Raw genomic sequence first — 21,525 nt, 5'->3', positions numbered from 1 at the left:
CTGTTTTATTCATGTGATGGTTAAGGGGAAAGTTTATTTACCTGGCCAATTCCGTGGAAACAAACCATTTCATCACATTATACCTTATATTTATATCTCAATTTCTCTATTCACATCAAAATATCTACAATCTCGTTCCTTAAAGATAGATATGGACTCAGAAGAGTCGCGTTTAGCTCGATTCTTTCTTTGCAGCTGCCTTCTGCTGTTTGGCCAGCTCCATAATCTGGCCAAAGGTGGCCACAGAGTCATCCCACAGCAGGCAGGGACGTCGATCGGACTGCACGAACTCCCGAATCCAGCGATTTTGCACTGAAAGGAACATAGAGAGATTAGGACTCCTTCTAGAGATCCATTCACTCACCCCATTTAGATCCAGCAATGATGGGACAGGCACCATGCTGTGTGCGGGTATCCCCTCCGCCTGCTGCATGCAGGTTATACCAAAAGGCGGCTGTGGAGGGAACAATTACTCTAGTTATTACTTGTGTTTCAATTGGGCAGAGGATCCTTTGGGTACCTGCATATTTCTTGGGACGCAGGTGTTGCTTCAGGTGGGGGAAGGCAGTGCCGCCGCCCTGGGCCACATCCGACAGCTGTTCGTGGAGAAGTTTCACATAAGAAAGGGCTAGTGGAAGAGTTACTTCCTTTACTTACGTAGAAGAGGACTGTTGCAATGCGGTTGCCCATCTCGGGGGCGGAGACCAGCTCATAATCAAACTGGGGAGAATAGGGGAGTTTCGAGAGATTAATCTCTACAATTTTAAGAACTATTTCCTACTGAAACGTACGGCATTCTGGGTAAACCAGTCCATGTGCTGGGCGTAGTGTCCGCCGATGCCATAGTTGGCGAACTGGTGATCCTCCGCATAGTCCATGTTCAGGTTGGTCATGTCTTCCACGCGACGGTCGATGGTCTGCAGCACCTGATGCTCTGTTTTTGGGATGAAGGTGATCTGGCTGGTGCGGACATTGGACACCACCGACTGGTTGGTGCCTACGACCGTTGCCCGGCGGATCTTGTTGGTCGTCAACTTCCTGATAGTGTCGATCTCGCTCTGGTAAATCACTTCGTGGTAGAGCACCAGCAGGGGGTCGTGGCTCAATTCTTCCGCTTTGAGGGGCGCCAACAAGAGGAAGGGATGCGTCTCGGTCATGTAGCCGCATCGCAAATGCCTCTCCTCTGCGGCTGTGAGCCTGCGGTGGCCGCTGCACGTCAAACTGTACGCCTGGAACTCGTCCAGCTGCGAGGGATCCTCGGGAATGGGCTGGAAGACGCATCACTAGGAATGGAATCTTGAAAACCTTGGAGCTCTCCGACTTACGGCATGTTCTTCTATGATTTTTGACTCATACAAGCCATCTTTTGCTGCATGGTTCCGCATGAACTGCTCGTAGTTTCTGGCATGCTCCTCGCTGGCTGGTTGTAGTTTCAAAAGCTCCTGGTATGTGCCATTTACTCCCAAGAAGTCACCCAGTTCCGCCTTGGCCTGTACGAGCAGAGCCAGAATCTGGGGGTGGAGTTCGGGATGCTGAGGCAGGCGCTCTTGCGCCTCCAGTAGCCAAGCGTGCGCCAGTCGCGGATGCTGATCCCTCAATGCCAAGCGGGCAATGTCCAGGCAGTGCTCGGGGCTTAGGTGTGTACTAAAAAGCAAAGAAACCATTCAGCAAAGGTAAATTGGATGAGTATCGATGTCTCACCCATGGTTTACTCCATCCAGGATGCCTTTGGCCAGGTGCTTGGCCTCCAGTCGGTAGACGAACTGCAGTCGGAGCAGGCCATCGATGGCGCCCTCCAGTTCGCTGGCATTGGGCATGGACGGATTCCGTCGCAGCTTCAGCAGCCGCTCCAGTGGCTCTGGACAGGAAAATAGGTCTTTAATGGAGTTTGAACCGCTCAATTGATTGGTCACGTCACCCACTCTGGCCCGTGTCGGCGTCCATGAGGTTCTCCACCCGCCGCCAGTCCACCGTCAGTCGCTTGCTGAGCAAATATTGGTTCAGAGGACTCTCGAAGTATGCCGTGCCCCAGTGCCGCGCCTCGTTGCGCTCCTGCTCGAACTCCCCCAGCCGCCTGTCGGTGCAGATTGAGTTTTCCGAGATTCGATTAGTCCCTGCCGAGTCATGCTCGATTTGCCACGCCCCGCGCTACCACTTACGCCCTCAGGAAATCCAATTTGCTCTGATTATCAGCTACAAACTTTTGCATGTGCTGCAGCATTTTCTGCTCGTAGCCAAAAACCTTGGTCATCTCGTGCACGGAGGAGTAGAACTCGGCCCCACAGACAGGGAAAAGGACCTGCCACAGGGCACCCACCAAGAGCAAAGGTAACATCATCCCGGAGCGATTCAAAGCCGACTGAAACGACTACAAACAACACTTGACCTCTGCGCACTAAAGAGCGACTGAATATTACATAATTCCTAAGATGTCAGAGGCTCTGCCTCGGGTTCTGATTCCGATTCTGATTCGAAACCTGTTTTCGCACGCACCCAAAGAAAGCCAGCCCGGGGTTCATTGAGCCGGCAACTGGTTTTTATTTTTGCTTAGATAATAACTAATGGCAATGCAGAGAGATGGAGATGGGAAGAGAGATTTATAGAGAGAGAAGTTTAAGCTAGTAGAAGTGTAGCAACGGCTCGCTTGTGTTCCAAAGGGTCACCATATCGGAGTGCGATAATAGAGATATCGCCGGAAAGAATCTCTGGTTCTGGTATTAGATTGATTGATTGGTGTTGAGTGTTTTTACCAATTCAGAGAGCTTCGTCACTTGACTCTCCTTGACCACATTCAGCACTTCGTAGAGTTCCTTTTCGCTGGGACTGAGCTGCTGGTAGCCGCTTAGTGTGGCACTGAGCCACTTCTGGGCGAGATCGGGGCGATCCTTGTCGAATGCGAACAGAGCTAGCTCCAAGGAATCCAGCGGACTGTAAATGGATCTGTTAAGGCTCATTCATCGCTCATCTTCGAATCGAATCCTTGAACTTACTCGAACTGAACACCTGCCAGAGGTGCATGGATGAGGTCTTGCTTGGCATTCCAGTATTCAGTTTTTGGAATTTGTGGCATCAATGCACGCATCTTGGAGATTTGCTCTAAGCGAAGGGCACAGATCTTGTGGAAAGGGGAAAATTGGAATGTTTTGTGAGCCTACCTGTGCCCAAGGGCTGCTCGAGGAGCCTGCGCCAATTTGTCCAGTCGAAGTGCATGTGGTGGATCAGCGAATAGCTGTGAAGGGGATTGCCCAGATACTGCTCCCTGTCTGATTCCGCCTCCATTTCTTTCACTCTCATCAAAGCAATGTAACTGGGAATGGACAGCCTATGCTCAGAGTATTCTTTTTCTCCTCCAATCTGGTACCTACCGACGCATCAAACTGATCTTTTTACGGAGAACACTGCCATAGTCCACCATTTGAGCCAGGAGCTTCTTCTCCACAGTTATCAGCTCTGCAATGCCCGAAGTGGAATATGAGCCCCGCTCAGCGTTTGCCTCCACCCAGAAAGTGATGGAGAGAGCCATTAAAACGAGACCAAGTCGCAAAGAAAGCCACATGATTGATGGCAAGGTGCAATTCTGCGATGAATAATGTATTACCAAATTGGAGCGAACAGAATTGTGCATTAGACATGGGCATGAAAGGAAGTGCTATCGATTACACGGTCTGCGGAAGGGCTGCGACAGCTCGTCTATCCACTTGACCAGGGCTGAAAGGGAGAAAAGAGTTTCTATAGGGTTCCTATCTCACGTATAAATAGATACGTACCCCACTTGGAACCTTTAATTATGGGACATGATGTATGCAGAGTGTCCATTTCGCCCTGTCCTCGATCGTTGAGGTTGTACCAGAGAAGAGCGTCACCTTGTCGTGGTTGAACGGAGATATTTAGCAAAGGAAAAAGCGTGGCACCTCCTTGAGGGACATCACTGAGCTGCAGAACACGAAAATGATAGATAATTTCAATCCAAGTCAGATCACACTCAGCACTCGACGTACATAAAACAGAATGGTGGCTATTCGGTCTCCTATTTTCCGCTGCTTGAGAACCTAAAGAAGAAAATCTTGATCAGATTTTAGCCCAACTTCAGGCATTCACTGCACCTCTGGGCTCTCAAAGTGGTCAACGTGGGGATAGTAGTGGCCACCGATCCCATAGTTGAGCATCTGGTATACCTCCGAGTACTCCATCTCGAAGTTTGTCATGTGCCCAGCCCTCCGCTCCAGCCGCTCGATCACTGCATTGCTATTGGACTTGAACCACACAGAGTTCGAGGTGCGTTTCGGGTCGATTATTGGCCTCAGATTCAGCTTGTTGTAGGTCATGGCCCGACGCTTCATGTGCGGCCTGGACAGATTTCGGAGCGTCTCCGATTCCAGCGGTGTGATGACGTCATGGTAGAGCACCATGTAGGGCGAGAGCGAGAGAATCTCCGTCTTGAAGGGAGCCAGCCGGAGGAGGGGCGTGACTGTGGTGTTGTAGCTGCAAGTCAGGCGGTGCATGTCCCGATACGGACAGCCTCCACGACAGCAGAGCTGCAAGGTAGTCAGCGGCGGATTGGGTTTCTCTAGCGGCAGGTCGTTGGAGCTCATCATCAGCATATCCACCCTTTCTCGGAGTCGCCATAGATAGGGTTGGGGATCCCGATCAATGGCCTCCAAAGCGTCCTCATAGCGATCTGATTGGACGATTTGTCGTAGGGGGAAATCTTTGGCAACTGATTGCAAAACTCACTTAGTTTCATCAGTCCTTCGATGAACAGCTTGTGCGTTTGGGAGACATCGAAGCCAAGCAACTGATAGCTCTCTCTTGCCTCCTCTGATGTCTGTTCGTATAGGCTGAGAGTCTGCTCCAGCCATGGTATCGCCTCGTGGTATCTGAACCTCCTATACAGTGCCCTAGCCACAGTGAAACTCTCCAGGGTAGAAAAGCTGGTCCTGCAAAGGACCCCAAATGAATGAGGAAGGAGATCTTTCTCGTATGACCGCGCCTACCCATGTTGAACGCCATCAAGCAGGCCGGAGACCATATCCTTAAGCTGCAACCGATAGATCTGCTTTATCCGCTGAATGCCGAAGGAGCCTTCCTCCAAGTCAGAGGCACTGGGGTAATGGGGTCGTGACTCCTTCAGGAACAGCAACTGGCTCTTGCCCAGGGGCTGCTCCATCAACTCCAGCACGTGTGCCCAGTCCTTCTGCATGTGTCGAAGGAGACGAAAGTGGCTGAGGAGATTTCCTTGCAGGCTGTCCCTATTATAATGCTTCATCATGTAATGCGCTATCCTAGGGGGAGGGGAGATTGAAAACCGGAAATCTTAAGCAGGCGTAGGCGGAACCCTTAACCCACCTTCGGATAAGATTGATTCTAGCTTCGAGAACGTCAATGTAGCTGTCCAGCTGGAAGAGCAAATCCGCATTGAACTCCAGGAGATCCTCCATGGCAACAACTGAAGTGGAATAAACCTGTTCAACCACTTCGCTCTCTTCTAGGTTCTGTGATCCACCATCCCGGAAAACCACTACCAAAAACCAAAGACGGAGGAGACTTCTGGTCAACATTGTCTCTGGAGTGCTACTGACTGGAGAAAGAGAGTTAAGGCAGGGCAATCGATTGGTCATGAATCAGGCATGGTTCTCTCCTTTATTCACTGCTCTCTCAGGCAGGGCCGTCGAAATAGTTGGGGAAGCCTATTAATCCACTTGGTCATAACTGTTTGGTTGGTGGGGAAAAGTGAATGCATCGGTAAATCAATTTGGTTTCGGTGTTGCAGCAGATCTTACTCCATTTGGAGCCGACGACAACTGGGCACGCCGAGTGGTAGGTTGATGACATGCCGTGCCCTCTATGATCCAGGTTGTACCAAAACAAAGCTGATCCCTTCTTGGGCAGCACCGACAGGTTGATCAATGGAAACACTGTAGCGCCACCCAGGGGCACATCACTCAACTGATTGAATCAAGGGAGACTTAAATTCTTTCCAAGTAAGATGGAAAAAATATACTCACGTAAAACATGACTGTGGCAATGCGATCGGGTAGATGTGGATCGGAGCCCTAAAAAAAAAAAAAAATGACAATCAGTGAGGGTTTTCTATTGTTGGTATCAATCAAGAACAAAATTCTCACGTCCTCGGTAAAATAGTCCGCGTGCTGGGCATAGTGGCCGCCAATGCCGTAGTTGATAACCTGAAATGGCTCCGAACTATCGAGATCGAGGCTGGTCATGTCCTCTGTCAATAATTCCATCCTGCTCACTAAACTGTTGCTTAGATCGCTGTCGCGATCGAGCCAAACGACTTTTGTGGTGCGGTGGGGATCCTCCGAGTTTTCAATTTCCGTCACATTGTAGGTTACTGAACGAACCAGGTCCCCCTTCGCCAGCGCCTTTAGTGCCAGCATTTCAATGTCCGAGAGCACATCGTGGTACAGCACCACATAGGGATCGAGGGAAAGCAGCTCCATTTTCAGCGGCGCCAGCCGGAGGAAGGCCGTGGCCTTGGAGTTGTAGAGGCAGTAGAGTTGGGACCCCCGACGGCACTCGCTGCTGCAGCAGCGAAAGTAGCTAAACACGTCTTCCATCTCCTAATTAACAGATTCCTTTGGATAAGTGGGGCTCTACTATGCGGCTCTTCCTCCACTCACCTGACCCTGTGGTTCTTCTCCGATGCGAACGCTCATTTCTAGCCGAGTGAGAGCTCGTTTCAAGTTGTGACTCTCTGGATGCCTCTTCACGGCTTCCATCATCAGGGCAAGAGGCATTTCCTTGTCCGCACTCAAGTTATCCAACACCTCGACGTGCAGCTCGTAAAGGCTGTCCGATGACAGTCCCTGCAGTTCATACAAGTCCCAGTTGGCCTCATCCGCCAGGTATAAGTCCAAGGCCACCGAGATCCAATCTCTTGCCGCGATATATTCCTCTGCTTCCGCCAGATACTTGGCCATGGTATGGACCTCAAAGGCGGTGAGGGAGTAACTGAAAATGAATGAGTTCTATTACAATTACACCACCAAATTACAATTGCAAACTAAAAAGTGCGATACTCACTTGTGCTGTACTCCCATGAGGATTCCTCTGGCCATATCAGAGCCATTAACGTTGTAAATTAACTGAATGCGGAACAACCCATTAATGGTTTCCCTCAAATCCTTGGCAGTCGGCAATTCGGAGTGTAAAAGACTAATTGCTGTAGCTTGAGCTGGGGGAAAGGGTTCCCAATAAATGATTCTTCAATGATTCGAGTTGAACTGACCTTCTCCTGGCTGCTGCTCTAGATGCCACAAAATGTTGGCCCAGTCCGATTGCATGTGTCGCATGAAGGGAAAACTGGATAGAGGGTCGCTATCCATCTTTTCGGCTTGTGCCATCTTCTCTGTCATAATCTCGATGTAGCTGTGGCGTGTGGTGATGGGATGTCAATCGTGAAGCTCGTGAAGTGGCACTCACCTGTCTACAAGATCCACCCTCTGCTGCAACTTATCCGCGTACACCTCTAGCTGATTGACCAGCACTTGACTGTGGGTCAGCAGCTCCCCCAAATCGAATATAGACATGGCGTAGTTCTTGTTAAGCTTCTCCAAGGTCACACTAGGAAGCCAGAGGAAGATCAGGGACAAGAAACACTTCAGTCTTTTCATTTTCCTAATTTTGTATAAACTAAATGCATTTTTTTGTAGAGTTGGAAAACCACTAACAAGCGGGAAATTAATTTTTCACGCTTTGACATCCATCTCACCTAATCTGATACGAGTCTACGAGTAGACTTCCCTACTTTGGTACCCTTTGTTTTTTGGTAGTGCCACAAATTGGTGTTTGCCCCCAATCAAACTCAAGGAGAAGGGACGTGTGAGGCGCTTCTTACGCGTCACAACTTTTATACCCGGCACTCAGTACTACATCTGCACCTTAGCGGTTATTTGTCAAATTTTACATTTTTTCTTCATCTGTCATCTACATCAACAACACTACTCACGCCAACACGCTCCTTTAGCTCGCCACCCTCCCCTAGAAACACACACTGCAGAGTCAGGGCAGAGTCGCGGCAGATGCAGGGGCAGAGACGTGTCAGGGGCAGAGGCCATAAACTGCGCGAAGCAGAATGTGAATGAGAGAATGTGTAAAACACAAACATAAGCTGCGGGACGGGGTGGGTTTGGCCACTGCAAATTAATTTCTTCATTGTGGCTATAATAATGATCCAATCGGATCCCAATTTGGTGATCTGATAGATATGGTCATTCCCTACGGAATCTGTTATCTTCAAAATTGTAGATTTGGGAGGTTTTCGCCCTTTTGCGTGGGCGGAAGCGGGCGAGGCTCATTTTTGAAATACACTGGTTTCAGTGTGAGCATACAGCAGTCTGGTGCCAAAATTTTGTGGCTCTAGCTCTTATAGTCTCTGAGTACTAGGCGCTCATCAGGACGGACAGACGGACAGACAGACATGGCTCCATCGACTCGTCTATTGATGCTGATCAAGAATATTTATATACTTTATGGGGTCGGAAACGTTTCCTTCTGTGCGTTACATACAACCGTTATTCGCACAAATACAATATATGTACATACATACCCCCTATTTACTCTTCGAGTGCAGGGTATAATTAATTTCTGTTGAGTTTATAAATGATAAAAGAGTGTAACGTTCCTTCCTTCTTCGTAGTTTTTGTAGTAAAATGGCAAAAAGCGATCAAAGAGGAGTGTGAGGCATGCATTCCTCAGTTCCTCCGACCTCACAGTTCGGTTTTGTTTATTTTTTTTTGGTATTTTTGGCTTGTTTTGGGTTTTTGATCATCACCACCCATGTATTGTGCATGGATGGGAATCACATTCTTGGATTGGCATCCGTATTGACTGGGGAAGTGACTGACGACTATCCCCTGAATGGTAGTGGGATCCACTGATCGCGCACTGTATTGGCATTGGCGTATTCGCGTATTGGCGAATTGACCGTTTGTTTTTGCCACAATTAGTCAGGGTTGTGGCCAACCCTTGAGAACTGTGAGGCGCCGACCGCCGATGGAAGCAGCCAGCCAGCGCTATTAATATTCACTTTCTTGAGAATAAATGCTTGGGAATTATTAGGGCGAAAACGGAGAGAGCAATAGCAAGTGCAGCAATTGGTGGTGGCTGTGATTTGATGGTGCTCTACTTGATCAGAGAGCGCTGCTGAGAGAGAATAAATGGTTGCCATACGGCTCTTTCGTATTTGTATTGTATGTGTGGGGAATAACGGTTGTATGTTACGCACAGAAGGAAACGTTTCCGACCCCATAAAGTCATTTATTTGTCCAATCTTAAACTGAATCTTACTTCTAAACATAACCGAAACTTTGCCGGCGAGCCGGCCGCGCATAAAAGAGATAAGAGCCGCCCGCGCACAAAACAAAACAAACAAACAAAACAAAAGTGCAGATACAGCAGCATGCGCCAAAATCATGCGATCGCTGGCGACCAATCAGATTAGAGAGCCGCCCGCTGCAACGGGATCTACTGGATCAGCGCCCTGAGTATCAGACTGGATAAGTTAGGGCGGCACACGATTTTTCATAGTTTTTATGCGCTACGTTAGGGTGGCACACGAACATTCGTGCTTAATTTCTTACATGTTATTTCTTATGTGTTAACTTTGTGGGGTCGGAAACGCTTCCTTCTATATGTTACATTTTTTCCACACATATACAATATACCCTGTTTACTCTTCGAGTACCGGTAATAAAAACAACAGATGGAGGAGACTTCTGGTCTCTCTGGAGTGCTACTGACTAGAGAAAGAGGGTTAAGGCAGGGCCATCGATTGGTCATGAATCAGGCATGGTTCTCTCCTTTATTCACTGCTCTCTCAGGCAGGGCCGTCGAAATAGTTGGGGAAGCCTATTAATCCACTTGGTCATAACTGTTTGGTTGGTGGGGGAAAGTGAATGCATCGGTAAATCAATTTGGTTTCGGTGTTGCAGCAGATCTTACTCCATTTGGAGCCGACGACAACTGGGCACGCCGAGTGGTAGGTTGATGACATGCCGTGCCCTCTATGATCCAGGTTGTACCAAAACAAAGCTGATCCCTTCTTTGGCATCACCGACAGGTTGATCAATGGAAACACTGTAGCGCCACCCAGGGGCACATCACTCAACTGATTGAATCAAGGGAGACTTAAATTCTTTCCAAGTAAGATGGAAAAAATATACTCACGTAAAACAGGACTGTGACAATGCGATCGGGTAGATGTGGATCAGAGCCCTAAAAAAATGACAATCAGTGAGGGTTTTCTGTTGTTGGTTGTATCAATCAAGAACAAAGATCTCACGCTCTCGGTAAAATAGTCCGCGTGTTGGACATAGTGGCCGCCAATGCCGTAGTTGATAACCTGAAATGGCTCTGAACTATCGAGATCGAGGCTGGTCATGTCCTCTGTCAATATTTCCATCTTGCTCACTAAACTGTGGGTTAGATCGATCTTGCGGTCGAGCTTAATGCCTTTTGTGGTGCGTTGGGGATCCTCCGAGATTTCCTTTTTCGTCACATTGTAGGTTACTGAACGAACCAGGTCCCCCTTTGCCAGCGCCTTTAGTGCCAGCATTTCAATGTCCGAGAGCACATCGTGGTACAGCACCACATAGGGATCGAGGGAAAGCAGCTCCATTTTCAGCGGCGCCAGCCGGAGGAAGGCCGTGGCCTTGGAGTTGTAGAGGCAGTAGAGTCGGGACCCCCGACGGCACTCGCTGCTGCAGCAGCGAAAGTAGCTAAACACGTCTTCCATCTCCTAATTAACAGATTCCTTTGGATAAGTGGGGCTCTACTATGCGGCTCTTCCTCCACTCACCTGACCCTGTGGTTCTTCTCCGATGCGAACGCTCATTTCTAGCCGAGTGAGAGCTCGTTTCAAGTTGTGACTCTCTGGATGCCTCTTCACGGCTTCCATCATCAGGGCAAGAGGCATTTCCTTGTCCGCACTCAAGTTATCCAACACCTCGACGTGCAGCTCGTAAAGGCTGTCCGATGACAGTCCCTGCAGTTCATACAAGTCCCAGTTGGCCTCATCCGCCAGGTATAAGTCCAAGGCCACCGAGATCCAATCTCTTGCCGCGATATATTCCTCTGCTTCCGCCAGATACTTGGCCATGGTATGGACCTCAAAGGCGGTGAGGGAGTAACTGAAAATGAATGAGTTCTATTACAATTACACCACCAAATTACAATTGCAAACTAAAAAGTGCGATACTCACTTGTGCTGTACTCCCATGAGGATTCCTCTGGCCATATCAGAGCCATTAACGTTGTAAATTAACTGAATGCGGAACAACCCATTAATGGTTTCCCTCAAATCCTTGGCAGTCGGCAATTCGGAGTGTAAAAGACTAATTGCTGTAGCTTGAGCTGGGGGAAAGGGTTCCCAATAAATGATTCTTCAATGATTCGAGTTGAACTGACCTTCTCCTGGCTGCTGCTCTAGATGCCACAAAATGTTGGCCCAGTCCGATTGCATGTGTCGCATGAAGGGAAAACTGGATAGAGGGTCGCTATCCATCTTTTCGGCTTGTGCCATCTTCTCTGTCATAATCTCGATGTAGCTGTGGCGTGTGGTGATGGGATGTCAATCGTGAAGCTCGTGAAGTGGCACTCACCTGTCTACAAGATCCACCCTCTGCTGCAACTTATCCGCGTACACCTCTAGCTGATTGACCAGCACTTGACTGTGGGTCAGCAGCTCCCCCAAATCGAATATAGACATGGCGTAGTTCTTGTTAAGCTTCTCCAAGGTCACACTAGGAAGCCAGAGGAAGATCAGGGACAAGAAACACTTCAGTCTTTTCATTTTCCTAATTTTGTATAAACTAAATGCATTTTTTTGTAGAGTTGGAAAACCACTAACAAGCGGGAAATTAATTTTTCACGCTTTGACATCCATCTCACCTAATCTGATACGAGTCTACGAGTAGACTTCCCTACTTTGGTACCCTTTGTTTTTTGGTAGTGCCACAAAGTGGTGTTTGTCCCCAATCCAGAAAACTCAAAAAAGAGAATCAACCCAGCTGAGTCAATGTTTGCCGAGCTGCTGTCTGCGGCATGGCAGACAGTGTGCCTGTGATCCAATCTTCCATTCCATCGATGGCAGTAACGATCTACCGACAGAGCAGTGAGAATGTCGAGCGCCAGAGCGGTTCTGTGGGTGCTCGTCGTGGGTGTGGGCTTGGGCCTGGTTTGTGGGGATTACTATTCGGCCATCAGCGAAGTGGAGCGGCTACTGGATGTGGAAGCCTTTCTGGTGGAACGGCTCGAAGATTACTTGGAGAAAGCCCAGCAGAATCAGGAGAACATCGAAAGGTTGGAAAGAGCAGTGTAAAATGAATGCTAACAAAGGAATGGACTTTCAGGTTTCTTCTACATGTCGAGCAGTTGCAGAGCCAACGCGGGGACATCGAGGCCTTCTTTGGCAATCCACTCAATGCGTTCACCACCATCAGACGCCTCGTCCACGACTGGAAGCACAGTGTCTTCGAGCCGGTCTTCGGTACTAGTAACTTGGAGAGCTACAAACAGTCGGTGAGCGCGGGTTTGGAGAAGGCCGAGATCCAGGAACCGACAAAGGAGGATTTGCTGGGAGCTGTTCGTGGCTTGTGGCGCCTGCAGGAGATGTACAAATTGCCCACAAAACAGCTGGCGGCTGGAGTCCTGTCTCCGGCGGAGCGGCACCAAATGAATGCATCTCTCAGCGCCAGTGACTGCTACGAGATTGGGCGGCATCTTTGCCAGATGGAGGAGTACTCCTACGGCTCTGAGTGGCTGCTGGAAGCGAGCAGCAGACTGAATCGGGATCCCTCACCATTCGTGTTTCCCAAAATCACAAAAGTGCAGATACTGGAGCAACTCTCCCCTGCCTTTAACCATTTGGGCAACAAGAAGCTGGCCCACAAGCTGAACAGCGAGATCCTGGTTGCGGAACCCGGCCATGAAGAGGCCTTGAAGAACAAGATTGTGTACGAGGCTCTTCTGGCACGAGAGAGGAGCAACAGTCCCAGGGTGACAGTAGATCCTCCACAAGAGCCTGCTCTCGAGCCAGATCCAGAGCTGAAGGTGAGCCAAGAGCTCTACCAGCGCGTGTGCCGAGGAGAACTGCGGCAGTCGCCCAGAGAGCAGCGGGATCTAAGGTGCTGGTTGAGCCACCAGGATGTGCCCTATCAGCGCCTCTCGCCCTTCAAGGTGGAGCAGCTGAACGTGGACCCCTATGTGGCCTACTTCCACGATGTGCTCAGCGACATGGAATCCGCGCTGATCATCGAGCACGGCAAGGGGCAGGTGAAGCGCTCGGAGATCGGCCAAAGCGGAAACTCCACCGCATCGGACATCCGCACCAGCCAGAACACGTGGCTGTGGTACGAGAACAATCCCTGGCTGGCGGACATCAGAGAACGACTGGAGCACATCACCGGGCTGACCACGGCCAGTGCGGAGCCTCTGCAGCTGGTTAACTATGGGATTGGTGGACAGTACGAGCCACACTTTGACTTCATGGATGTTCGTACTGACATTGAATTCGTTTAGCCATTCACTTGGACTCCCTTTCCTTTCTCTCTCCATAGGAGCCCGAAAAGAACTTTGGCTGGAAGGGAAATCGCCTTCTGACAGCTCTTTTCTACGTGAGTGATTGTGATTCCCATGCACCATATTTTTCATATTTTATGCATTTCCATCTGCAGCTGAACGATGTCCCCTTGGGTGGTGCCACCGCTTTTCCCTTCCTCCATCTGGCCGTGCCGCCCGTCAAGGGAAGTCTTTTGGTCTGGTACAACCTGCATCGATCCCTCCATAAGGACTTCCGCACCAAGCACGCTGGCTGTCCCGTGCTCAAGGGCTCCAAGTGGAGTAAGCTATTCAAGTTTTCAATTTGTCTCTGCACTAAGTATTTCTTCTCTTCCAGTATGTAACGAGTGGTTCCATGAGGCTGCCCAGGAATTCAGGAGACCCTGTGGCCTGACCAGCGATGCTGAAAAGTTCCTCGAACTCGAAAACATGTAGTGGATGTTCGGCCATGATTGTTTTATTCAAAATTTAAATAAACTCATATTAATTTCTATCCGAACAATTGGAATGGTTAGTAGCTAATTTTGTTGAGAATAGATGCCCCTAAAAAGTTGTTTAAGTTAAAGAAACCTCAAAATTGGTAGAAATGTATTTGTTACTTGGAGCGAATGAGCAAATCGTCGATGTATTTTTCAGTTTAAGATTCCATTTCCATTTATTAGTAGACTGAACGACTCTGCCTCCATGATTGCGGGCTTACTATAAAAAATCTGCGAGCCTAAAGGTTATCTAGCTGCTAATTAATATTCATCAAAGAGAACATAAAAGTTGTGCCACAACTTTCTTCACATAAACGAACTTCTAGACTCCAAAGAAGAGGCTGTTCTTGTACTCAGTCCAACAGCTACCCTCAAGCTGGCTAGTCGATGGTGTGCCATTCGGTTCAAACGTTCCATAAATTGTGGCAAAAATAAATACAGAAAGATTGTCATTGACCCGAGAAACCGGAGAGGAGCGACATATAATTATGCAAATGCCCGGAGCTGTTGTTGGACTGTTGTGGCTGCTTCAGGTGTCACTTCTCTGGTCAACGGTGGGTTGCCACGCCAACAGCGAGGAGCAGCTGGAGGCCCTGCTGGCCACGGAAACGTTGCTCATTGATGAACTCCGAGAGTACATAGAGCGGCTGGACCAGCAGCTGGAGGAGATCCGGCGGGAGACGGCAGCTATCGAGGAGATCCACAGCCAGGTGGGCGATGGCGTAGAGGAGTACATGGGCAACCCGCTCAATGTGCTGATCCTTCTGAAACGCTTCGAAACGATGTGGCCGAGACTGGAGCAACTGGCGAATGCCACTCACAACATCAGCGTGAGGGACGACAGGGACAGGGACATGGATCTGATTCTTCCCACAGAAGAGGACTACGAGGAGGCCCTGAGCAATCTACTACATCTGCAGTCGGTCTACGAGCTGGAGCCGGCAAGCCTCTCCCTGGGCGTGGTCAATGGCATGAAGCTGGGGTGAGAGTGGCGCAATTCAGGAATAAGGAAATGGGCAATGGGAAACGGAAAACAATCAAAAATTGTTTGCATACTTATAGCTCAGCCATGTCCTGGAGCGATTGCCTGGAAATGGCCGTGAAGTCGGATGCCGGGGTGGCCAAGTTCTGGCTGGAGACGGCGCTGGATAAGCTGCCGCCGGCCACAAATGGCACGGACCACAGAAGCGAGCGGGAACGCGGAAAGGTTCAGATACTGGAGGCGACTCTCAACATGGAATACCGAGCGGGTTGGTTCTACCCGCCTAAATGCAATTTGCCCAATTTTCAAGGAATGCCATCTTCCCCCTCCTCTCTCCTTGCAGGAGCACTTTCCGAGGCCCTGGCAACCGCGGATGAGCTGCTGCTCCTCCGACCGATGAACCAAAACGTGCAAAAGGCCAAGGCCAAGATTGAGCGAGCTTTGGCCAAGACCTCCACACAGCTGCCCTCGAGCAGGGGGCGCAAGCCAAAGCCAAAGACAAAGGCAAACACAAAAGTAGGTGGCAGATAGAATTTCCGGAGGGAGACTGGAATCTGGAGAGGGAACCTTTGTGCCAAAAGAGATTATTGAAATACCTTTTTGCAGAAATCTAAATCGGCGGAGCAGCTGCTCATAGAGGAGCTGTGTCGTGGAGCCACCCAGGAGGCCACGACAGGTGGTCGCTTCACGCACTGTAAGCTGGAGAGGAGCACGCCCTGGTCCATCCTGCAGCCAGTCAGAGTGGAGCTGCTCAGCTCCGACCCCTACATAGCTCTGCACCATGACGTGCTGACCCTCAAGCAGAGTGACCAACTCTTGGGATTGATGGACGTGGAGGAGGAGACCGGAAGAGGGGCCAGCCATCAGCCACTGAAGTTCTCGATGCTGGCCCAAAAGAAGCTGCGAACCATTCGCCACCAATTGGGGCATGTCAGCGGGCAAATGGATCCCTGGGAGGGGCGTCGCCATGGCCACGAGCACACGACCAGGCCACAGCAGTCCGCCCGGGGACAGCTCCACCAGACACGTGTCATCATGCTGAATGTGTGTACTAATTAACTGATTAATGTGTCCCTAATTGGACTTTGGCCTCTCTCTTCCAGCTCCAGGCACCCGGAATGGGCGGAGCCGTGGTCTTCCCCCAGCTGGAGCTTGGCGTGAATGTCCCACGTGGCGCATTGCTCCACTGGCGCACTCGAGCCACGTCCACGTCCGAGATGGACTACCGCAGTCGCCAGGCAGTCTGTCCCGTGCTCCTGGGCGTCCAAGTGTGTGAGTTTATCCCTATCCCCGAGCAGAGATGAGCCCAGTCCACGCCCATGTTCACTCATCTCTGACTGGCTGACCCCCGGAGGTGCCATTATTATTCATCTCAATTTCCATTGCAGCCGCGTGGACGGGACTCAGTTGAGAGGGGATGCCCAAGCCGAAGCCGAAGCCGAAGCCGAAACCTCCCGTTTCCATGGCTTTACATATGCATTAATTGCCCCTGGGAGAACAAAATAAAGTCAGCCTTGACATTTAATTGAATACGCGTATCAGCTTTTTATTGCACTCCACTCCACGCAGTGCAGGGAGTGGTCGATGCTCGATGCTTAATGCTTGAGGGTGTCGATGTGTGAATGGACTGGGCAAATACTGGGAACTGTCATCATTTCTGCTTGGCTGAGACCCACAATTGCGACGGAGCGGAGGTTTGTCTGTTGGCAAGAGGAAGTACGAGCGGCAAAGGCAAACATCGGGTCATCCAGCAGGTGTGCCACCTTTTGGAGGCATTAAATCAAAGGCGGCTGCGAATCAAAATATATAAATAGTGGTGTTAATGGGGGAATCTGATTTGCATTTGTGTACCCTTGCGAAAAGGTTGATTACTATGGAAAAAGTCTCCTGGTAGTGAGTGGTAGCAAATCTATTGGCTACACATAGATGTCCGTCTGGAAGGGAATAAACATATTCGTTGTCACCGCTATTCGCTGCCATTATGTTGTCACTTCATTAAAGATTCATTGCTCCAAATTGTCGGACGTTGGCATAATGAGCATAAACAGCGGACTGTCAATGCACAGTCGGGAGCCAATAAACCAAAATTGACATATTATGGCAGCCCAGCCCCAATCGGATATGAAATGTTAATAAGCCGCAACGAGGTGGCACTTTCCGGCACTGCGAGTATTGCTAGGCGGAGTCGGGGTGCAGACTTAAATATCAAACGATGCCCGTCCAATTAGTGCGAATTAATATGCTCGGTCTGCTCTAAGCCCAATCCCAAATCCTATCCAAGCCGAAAGACAAAGCCGAGTCTGAATCGGAATCGGAATTGAAAACGAGCTGATGCGATAAACATCAGTAAATCAGCACAAAACAAGCCATAAAACACGCCCGATCGTCAAGAACTCCTCACACTGAGAACAACGATAATAAACCGCGAATAAAGGTTACAAATTTGGTCATGTTTTGCCAGTGAAAAAGATGAAAATATAGAATAGAATAGTATAGAATATCAATATTTAAGAATTAGGAGTTAAACCTCTTCAATTTATGCTCCTAATTACATATTTTCCAGTGTACGCTCTTCATCAGAATGCACAGAACAGGCTAATAAAACAGTTTTCTTCAAATCGTAGTCATAGCCAACTAGTTTGATGCCGAGACTCGAAGTACCCGAAACCCGTGCAAAACGACTTCTCCGACAGTCTCTGGGATGTCTCAGTCCCGAGCCAAATTTCTGCTAATACGATCGATCAGTTAGCTACGAGACGCGGACAGGGGTGGACGCAGCAAAGCAGCAGAGAAGAGAACACAGAAGAGCACACATAGAGCATAGAAAGGATACAGATACATCTGGAGATAACTGAAGTACATAACTGGGCAAATAAAGGAGAGATGAGGAGCTCATTTGTGCTCCTGGGAGTGTTGTCCTGTCTGGGCCATTTGTGTCGCGGCTCAGATTACTTCTCATCCATCACGGGACTGGAGGAGTTGCTGCAAACGGAGGACTTTCTCCTAAGGAACCTAAGGACTACTACAAATGCAGTGAGGACATCGCTGCAACAATTGGAGAGGTGAGTGAACCATAGAGGATAAGCCTTAGTCGAATGATCCGCCAGACACAGAATTTAAATTGGGTTTCTTTATGCATAGCATGCAAAGGATTCTATCGTAAAAAGATCTTGCCAATATTCATCTTATTCGGATCGTTTTAGAAACGATTAGAAGATATTTCATAGTCGACTCAACCACTATAAGAACTATGCATAGTTTTAGTCAAATCACGATTTTCGAACAATGCTAATTTAATTACAACTTGGATCGATCGAAAATCCATTAAAGTTTTTATGCCGCCTGCAAAAACTTGTTCACAATGAGCCACGAGCCCACGAGCTATATAAACTGCCAGACTTTGTGTCTGAGTTCTGTTCTGTAATAATTGACTTGGGACTCGGGAAGCTGAGCTCGCGAAGTGCCATGCAAAGTTAGTAGCAGAGTTGCGATAGTTGGTGACAGTTTTGGGGGATAATCCTAAATTGGTTAGCAGGTTTCCAGGTGGCTGGCATTTCGCTTTCGTTTGGATTCGTGGTGGCTTATCGCTGCGACCGTAAAAACTATTATGAATATAGCATCAGACATAAATTAGAATTAATTAAGGCTGAATATTCGTATGCGAAATTCGCGATTGTGACGACACAAGTCATAAATCGGGGCAAACTGGTAAACTTCTAAGCGGCCACTGAAACCTGTACTTATTCTGGCCCGTTTATCATCGCCAGCGAGTTGTCTTCCATCGAGCAGGAGCATGCTGTGGCCGCCAAGGATACGGAAAACTACCTGACCAATCCGGTGAATGTTTACCGTCTGATGAAGCGCCTACACACGGACTGGCCGCATCTGGAGGGACGTGTCCAGCAAATCGCTGACAGAATTGGTAAATAAGAGCTCAGCTCCGTTTCGGTCTCGAAAATACTACTGAAACTGATTCTCGTTCTCTGCCACAGATTTCAACGTTACCCAGAAAGGGGATGGCCTGAGTTTCCCCAGTCAAGAGGACGTGGATGGGGCTGCCTTGGCTCTGGTCCGCCTGCAGAGCACCTACAAATTGGATGTGGCCCAAGTGGCCGCCGGCATACTGAATGGCATCAAATATGGGTGAGTAATGGCAGGAGGTGGTAGCTCCAATAAGCAATAACCAGCGAGGCTTAAAATATGCTCATATGCCGTTTATTTGAAACCTTTTTTAGCTCCGACATGAGCTGGCAGGACTGCTTCGTGCTGGGTCAACAACTCTTTGAAATGGAGGACTACAACAACACCAAGGTGTGGCTGCGCGAGTCCATGGAGCGGCTGGGACGACACAGTCACAGTCCTAGTCCCAGTGCCAGTGCCAGTGCCAGTGCCAGTCCCGCCTCAGCTTCCATCCCCGACAGCGGAACCCTCAATCGAATGGAGGCGGTGGCCAAGAGTTTGTTCCAGTTGGGTAAGCAGCAGGCGGAGGACTGTCAGACACTCTGCATATATTGACCAAGCGACTTTTTAGGCGACTTTGACACCGCTTACGAGCTCAGCCAGCGGGTTCTCCAGTTCGATCCGAAGCGCATCCGTAACTGGCATCTGGGCGACAAGGGAGCTGCGACGACCCCCGAGGAGGCGGAGGATATGGCTCTGCCCAGGCACTCAGATTCCTACAGTGTGAGTCAGCCCCGGGCCTCATCACTCATTCCCTCTTCCAACTCGAGGCTAATTTTAGTTCTGGTCTCCAGCTCACGCAGGAGTTTGCCCACTACGAGAAGGTGTGCCGCGGTGAGGTGGGACCTTCTCCCCGCCAGGAGCGACCCCTTCGCTGTCGCTACTCGCAGGGCAGCCACCCCTACCGACGCCTGGCGCCCCTAAAGCTGGAGGAGCACAGCCTGGACCCTTTCGTGGTCACCTACCATGACATGCTCAGTCCGCGCAAAGTCTCCGACCTCCGCCTGATGGCCGTTCCCCGGATGCACCGCTCCACTGTGAATCCCCTGCCCGGCGGCCAAAACAAAAAGTCCTCCTTCCGCGTCAGCAAGAACGCCTGGCTCGCCTACGACTCCCACCCGACGATGGGTGGAATGCTGTCAGACCTGAGCGACGCCACCGGCCTCGACATGACCTTCTGCGAGCAGCTGCAGGTGGCCAACTACGGCGTTGGCGGCCACTACGAGCCGCACTGGGACTTCTTCCGGGACCCAAGCCACTATCCCGCCGAGGAGGGCAACCGCATGGCCACCGCCATCTTTTACGTGAGTGCAAGTCAGCTTTAATCCGCAATTGAATTTATTACGAGCAACTGCTCCCCCCACTACTCCCCCCTCTGCAGCTCTCCGATGTGGAGCAGGGCGGAGCCACCGCGTTTCCATTTCTCAACTTCGCCGTGAAGCCGCAGCTGGGGAACGTCCTCTTCTGGTACAATGTGCACCGCTCCCTCGACGTGGACTATCGCACCAAGCACGCCGGCTGCCCGGTCCTCAAGGGCAGCAAGTGGAGTAAGTACTATCCATTTATGGGAATTTATAGCAGCATCAGTTTAGTTCTCAAATACAAAAGGCAATATAATGCATTATATAGAGTTCTCGCACATCTTCAATGACCAAACCACTGATTCTACTTACAACAATTTCCTTTTTATACTCGCATTAATAGAAACAAAATGTTTTGATTCACACAATTTAAGTGACACCGCAGTCACCTAATGCGCACACCTTTAGCCGGTTGACCTATAGCCATTAACCTCGGATTATTTTTCTTGATTTTCTTCTCACCTGCAGTTGGCAACGTTTGGATACACGAAGCGACACAGACCTTTGCGCGGCCCTGCGACGTGTTCCGGGATCACGAGGTGTCGTTGGAGTACGAGATTATAAAATAAAGCTACCAAATATAGTTACCAAAACATCTCTGTGTGTCTCTTGCTGCCCCAAGAGGTGCTTGGTGGGTTAAGAAACAGCTTTGAGTGGGCTTTGTGGTTCCACTCAAAACAAAGCCGCGACATGTCGATTCGGTCGAGCGATGGTGGAGAGTGGAGAGTGGAGAGTCGAGCGATGAGTCGGATGAGCCGGCTTCATTTGCATAAACAAGTTCACGGGCAAAGTTTTTGTTGAGGTGGGGGGAGATTAGATTTGAATATTTGTGGGCTTGTGAAGTGCCAACTGCTGCGAGCAGCAAAGTGAAAGTAATTACCAGAGTAAACTTTTAGCGTGGTGTCTGGAAGATACCTCACAGAATTATAATTGATTTCCAGAATACTCGGCACAAGCTGCTTAGAGCCATGCAAAGTGCAGACCACAATGGTTCTGTGCTGGGTTTATTGAACTCTAAGCATGCTCCTCTTGAGAACTCTCTTCACGAGTGGCCTGTTCAGGTAGAACGCCTACCCCGAGGGCAGTTCTTTGGCCACAGCTTTGATCGGCACCCGACCCGCTTGATCACGCACGAGCTTCGCGAGTCGCAGACGCCTCGAGCTTT

General features: G+C 49.7%; 8 protein-coding genes across 8 annotated transcripts; 3 read left to right on the top strand and 5 right to left on the bottom strand.

The window, feature by feature from the left end:
• Positions 1 to 172: 172 nt before the first annotated feature.
• Positions 173 to 3,551, bottom strand: LOC117896054 (prolyl 4-hydroxylase subunit alpha-2). The gene is made up of 13 exons (XM_034804062.1): positions 3,366 to 3,551; positions 3,156 to 3,307; positions 2,991 to 3,096; positions 2,724 to 2,928; positions 2,160 to 2,359; positions 1,923 to 2,074; positions 1,702 to 1,858; positions 1,326 to 1,644; positions 792 to 1,268; positions 658 to 720; positions 521 to 596; positions 365 to 454; positions 173 to 312 (listed from the first exon to the last, which is right to left on the bottom strand). The coding sequence occupies exons 1-13, from the start codon at positions 3,521 to 3,523 to the stop codon at positions 173 to 175; spliced, it is 2,295 nt and encodes a 764-aa protein (XP_034659953.1). The 5' UTR covers positions 3,524 to 3,551.
• A 56-nt stretch (positions 3,552 to 3,607) lies between these two features.
• On the bottom strand, positions 3,608 to 5,438 carry LOC117896053 (prolyl 4-hydroxylase subunit alpha-1-like). The gene is made up of 7 exons (XM_034804061.1): positions 5,347 to 5,438; positions 4,995 to 5,282; positions 4,735 to 4,937; positions 4,104 to 4,678; positions 3,999 to 4,049; positions 3,768 to 3,933; positions 3,608 to 3,708 (listed from the first exon to the last, which is right to left on the bottom strand). Exons 1-7 carry the CDS (start codon positions 5,436 to 5,438, stop codon positions 3,650 to 3,652), a joined length of 1,434 nt encoding a protein of 477 aa, XP_034659952.1. The 3' UTR covers positions 3,608 to 3,649.
• A 160-nt stretch (positions 5,439 to 5,598) lies between these two features.
• Positions 5,599 to 6,047, bottom strand: LOC117898068 (prolyl 4-hydroxylase subunit alpha-1-like). Its single transcript, XM_034807241.1, has 3 exons — positions 6,006 to 6,047; positions 5,781 to 5,946; positions 5,599 to 5,709 (listed from the first exon to the last, which is right to left on the bottom strand). The coding sequence occupies exons 1-3, from the start codon at positions 6,012 to 6,014 to the stop codon at positions 5,645 to 5,647; spliced, it is 240 nt and encodes a 79-aa protein (XP_034663132.1). The 5' UTR covers positions 6,015 to 6,047; the 3' UTR covers positions 5,599 to 5,644.
• On the bottom strand, positions 6,031 to 7,652 carry LOC117898067 (prolyl 4-hydroxylase subunit alpha-3-like). Its single transcript, XM_034807240.1, has 6 exons — positions 7,444 to 7,652; positions 7,250 to 7,389; positions 7,045 to 7,195; positions 6,642 to 6,972; positions 6,139 to 6,581; positions 6,031 to 6,060 (listed from the first exon to the last, which is right to left on the bottom strand). Exons 1-6 carry the CDS (start codon positions 7,632 to 7,634, stop codon positions 6,054 to 6,056), a joined length of 1,263 nt encoding a protein of 420 aa, XP_034663131.1. The 5' UTR covers positions 7,635 to 7,652; the 3' UTR covers positions 6,031 to 6,053.
• Positions 7,653 to 9,787: 2,135 nt separating this feature from the next.
• Positions 9,788 to 11,841, bottom strand: LOC117897579 (prolyl 4-hydroxylase subunit alpha-1). Its single transcript, XM_034806532.1, has 8 exons — positions 11,622 to 11,841; positions 11,428 to 11,567; positions 11,223 to 11,373; positions 10,820 to 11,150; positions 10,304 to 10,759; positions 10,189 to 10,236; positions 9,964 to 10,129; positions 9,788 to 9,892 (listed from the first exon to the last, which is right to left on the bottom strand). The coding sequence occupies exons 1-8, from the start codon at positions 11,810 to 11,812 to the stop codon at positions 9,828 to 9,830; spliced, it is 1,548 nt and encodes a 515-aa protein (XP_034662423.1). The 5' UTR covers positions 11,813 to 11,841; the 3' UTR covers positions 9,788 to 9,827.
• A 229-nt stretch (positions 11,842 to 12,070) lies between these two features.
• On the top strand, positions 12,071 to 14,029 carry LOC117897578 (prolyl 4-hydroxylase subunit alpha-2). Its single transcript, XM_034806531.1, has 5 exons — positions 12,071 to 12,321; positions 12,372 to 13,512; positions 13,578 to 13,634; positions 13,695 to 13,860; positions 13,916 to 14,029. The coding sequence occupies exons 1-5, from the start codon at positions 12,140 to 12,142 to the stop codon at positions 14,011 to 14,013; spliced, it is 1,644 nt and encodes a 547-aa protein (XP_034662422.1). The 5' UTR covers positions 12,071 to 12,139; the 3' UTR covers positions 14,014 to 14,029.
• A 508-nt stretch (positions 14,030 to 14,537) lies between these two features.
• On the top strand, positions 14,538 to 16,456 carry LOC117897580 (prolyl 4-hydroxylase subunit alpha-2). The gene is made up of 6 exons (XM_034806534.1): positions 14,538 to 15,039; positions 15,120 to 15,307; positions 15,383 to 15,555; positions 15,646 to 16,083; positions 16,143 to 16,311; positions 16,428 to 16,456. The coding sequence occupies exons 1-6, from the start codon at positions 14,546 to 14,548 to the stop codon at positions 16,448 to 16,450; spliced, it is 1,485 nt and encodes a 494-aa protein (XP_034662425.1). The 5' UTR covers positions 14,538 to 14,545; the 3' UTR covers positions 16,451 to 16,456.
• A 1,446-nt stretch (positions 16,457 to 17,902) lies between these two features.
• LOC117897577 (prolyl 4-hydroxylase subunit alpha-2) lies at positions 17,903 to 20,952 on the top strand. The gene is made up of 8 exons (XM_034806530.1): positions 17,903 to 18,101; positions 18,807 to 18,961; positions 19,032 to 19,182; positions 19,275 to 19,510; positions 19,571 to 19,722; positions 19,794 to 20,303; positions 20,381 to 20,546; positions 20,829 to 20,952. Exons 1-8 carry the CDS (start codon positions 17,923 to 17,925, stop codon positions 20,927 to 20,929), a joined length of 1,650 nt encoding a protein of 549 aa, XP_034662421.1. The 5' UTR covers positions 17,903 to 17,922; the 3' UTR covers positions 20,930 to 20,952.
• The last annotated feature ends 573 nt before the right edge of the window (positions 20,953 to 21,525 follow it).

This window comes from Drosophila subobscura, chromosome O, assembly GCF_008121235.1.
Source record: "Drosophila subobscura isolate 14011-0131.10 chromosome O, UCBerk_Dsub_1.0, whole genome shotgun sequence".
NCBI lineage: Eukaryota > Metazoa > Arthropoda > Insecta > Diptera > Drosophilidae > Drosophila > Drosophila subobscura.
This window is presented reverse-complemented; position numbering and strand designations above follow the sequence as displayed.

What these genes read in the sequence shown, in the direction of transcription:
- LOC117897577 (XM_034806530.1), top strand. Translation starts at nt 17,923, where the DNA reads ATGAGGAGCTCATTTGTGCTCCTGGGAGTGTTGTCCTGTCTGGGCCAT. An exon ending in GCAAATCGCTGACAGAATTG is followed by an intron (nt 18,962 to 19,031) that starts GTAAATAAGAGC and finishes TCTCTGCCACAG; the next exon opens with ATTTCAACGTTACCCAGAAA. An exon ending in CCTCAAGGGCAGCAAGTGGA is followed by an intron (nt 20,547 to 20,828) that starts GTAAGTACTATC and finishes TCTCACCTGCAG; the next exon opens with TTGGCAACGTTTGGATACAC.
- LOC117897580 (XM_034806534.1), top strand. Translation starts at nt 14,546, where the DNA reads ATGCAAATGCCCGGAGCTGTTGTTGGACTGTTGTGGCTGCTTCAGGTG. An exon ending in CAACATGGAATACCGAGCGG is followed by an intron (nt 15,308 to 15,382) that starts GTTGGTTCTACC and finishes CTCTCCTTGCAG; the next exon opens with GAGCACTTTCCGAGGCCCTG. An exon ending in AGACAAAGGCAAACACAAAA is followed by an intron (nt 15,556 to 15,645) that starts GTAGGTGGCAGA and finishes ACCTTTTTGCAG; the next exon opens with AAATCTAAATCGGCGGAGCA.
- LOC117896053 (XM_034804061.1), bottom strand. Translation starts at nt 5,438, where the DNA reads ATGGAGGATCTCCTGGAGTTCAATGCGGATTTGCTCTTCCAGCTGGAC. An exon ending in CTTGATGGCGTTCAACATGG is followed by an intron (nt 4,938 to 4,994) that starts GTAGGCGCGGTC and finishes GGTCCTTTGCAG; the next exon opens with GACCAGCTTTTCTACCCTGG. An exon ending in TAGCCACCATTCTGTTTTAT is followed by an intron (nt 3,934 to 3,998) that starts GTACGTCGAGTG and finishes CGTGTTCTGCAG; the next exon opens with CTCAGTGATGTCCCTCAAGG.
- LOC117898068 (XM_034807241.1), bottom strand. An exon ending in TGTCGTCGGCTCCAAATGGA is followed by an intron (nt 5,710 to 5,780) that starts GTAAGATCTGCT and finishes CCAACCAAACAG; the next exon opens with TTATGACCAAGTGGATTAAT.
- LOC117897579 (XM_034806532.1), bottom strand. Translation starts at nt 11,812, where the DNA reads ATGAAAAGACTGAAGTGTTTCTTGTCCCTGATCTTCCTCTGGCTTCCT. An exon ending in AGGGTGGATCTTGTAGACAG is followed by an intron (nt 11,568 to 11,621) that starts GTGAGTGCCACT and finishes CACACGCCACAG; the next exon opens with CTACATCGAGATTATGACAG. An exon ending in CGGACTATTTTACCGAGAGC is followed by an intron (nt 10,237 to 10,303) that starts GTGAGATCTTTG and finishes TCATTTTTTTAG; the next exon opens with GGCTCTGATCCACATCTACC.
- LOC117898067 (XM_034807240.1), bottom strand. Translation starts at nt 7,634, where the DNA reads ATGAAAAGACTGAAGTGTTTCTTGTCCCTGATCTTCCTCTGGCTTCCT. An exon ending in AGAGCAGCAGCCAGGAGAAG is followed by an intron (nt 7,196 to 7,249) that starts GTCAGTTCAACT and finishes CCTTTCCCCCAG; the next exon opens with CTCAAGCTACAGCAATTAGT. An exon ending in CTCATGGGAGTACAGCACAA is followed by an intron (nt 6,973 to 7,044) that starts GTGAGTATCGCA and finishes ATTCATTTTCAG; the next exon opens with TTACTCCCTCACCGCCTTTG.
- LOC117896054 (XM_034804062.1), bottom strand. Translation starts at nt 3,523, where the DNA reads ATGGCTCTCTCCATCACTTTCTGGGTGGAGGCAAACGCTGAGCGGGGC. An exon ending in AAGATCAGTTTGATGCGTCG is followed by an intron (nt 3,308 to 3,365) that starts GTAGGTACCAGA and finishes GTCCATTCCCAG; the next exon opens with TTACATTGCTTTGATGAGAG. An exon ending in GCGTCCCAAGAAATATGCAG is followed by an intron (nt 455 to 520) that starts GTACCCAAAGGA and finishes TTCCCTCCACAG; the next exon opens with CCGCCTTTTGGTATAACCTG.
- LOC117897578 (XM_034806531.1), top strand. Translation starts at nt 12,140, where the DNA reads ATGTCGAGCGCCAGAGCGGTTCTGTGGGTGCTCGTCGTGGGTGTGGGC. An exon ending in AATCAGGAGAACATCGAAAG is followed by an intron (nt 12,322 to 12,371) that starts GTTGGAAAGAGC and finishes ATGGACTTTCAG; the next exon opens with GTTTCTTCTACATGTCGAGC. An exon ending in TTCTGACAGCTCTTTTCTAC is followed by an intron (nt 13,635 to 13,694) that starts GTGAGTGATTGT and finishes TTCCATCTGCAG; the next exon opens with CTGAACGATGTCCCCTTGGG.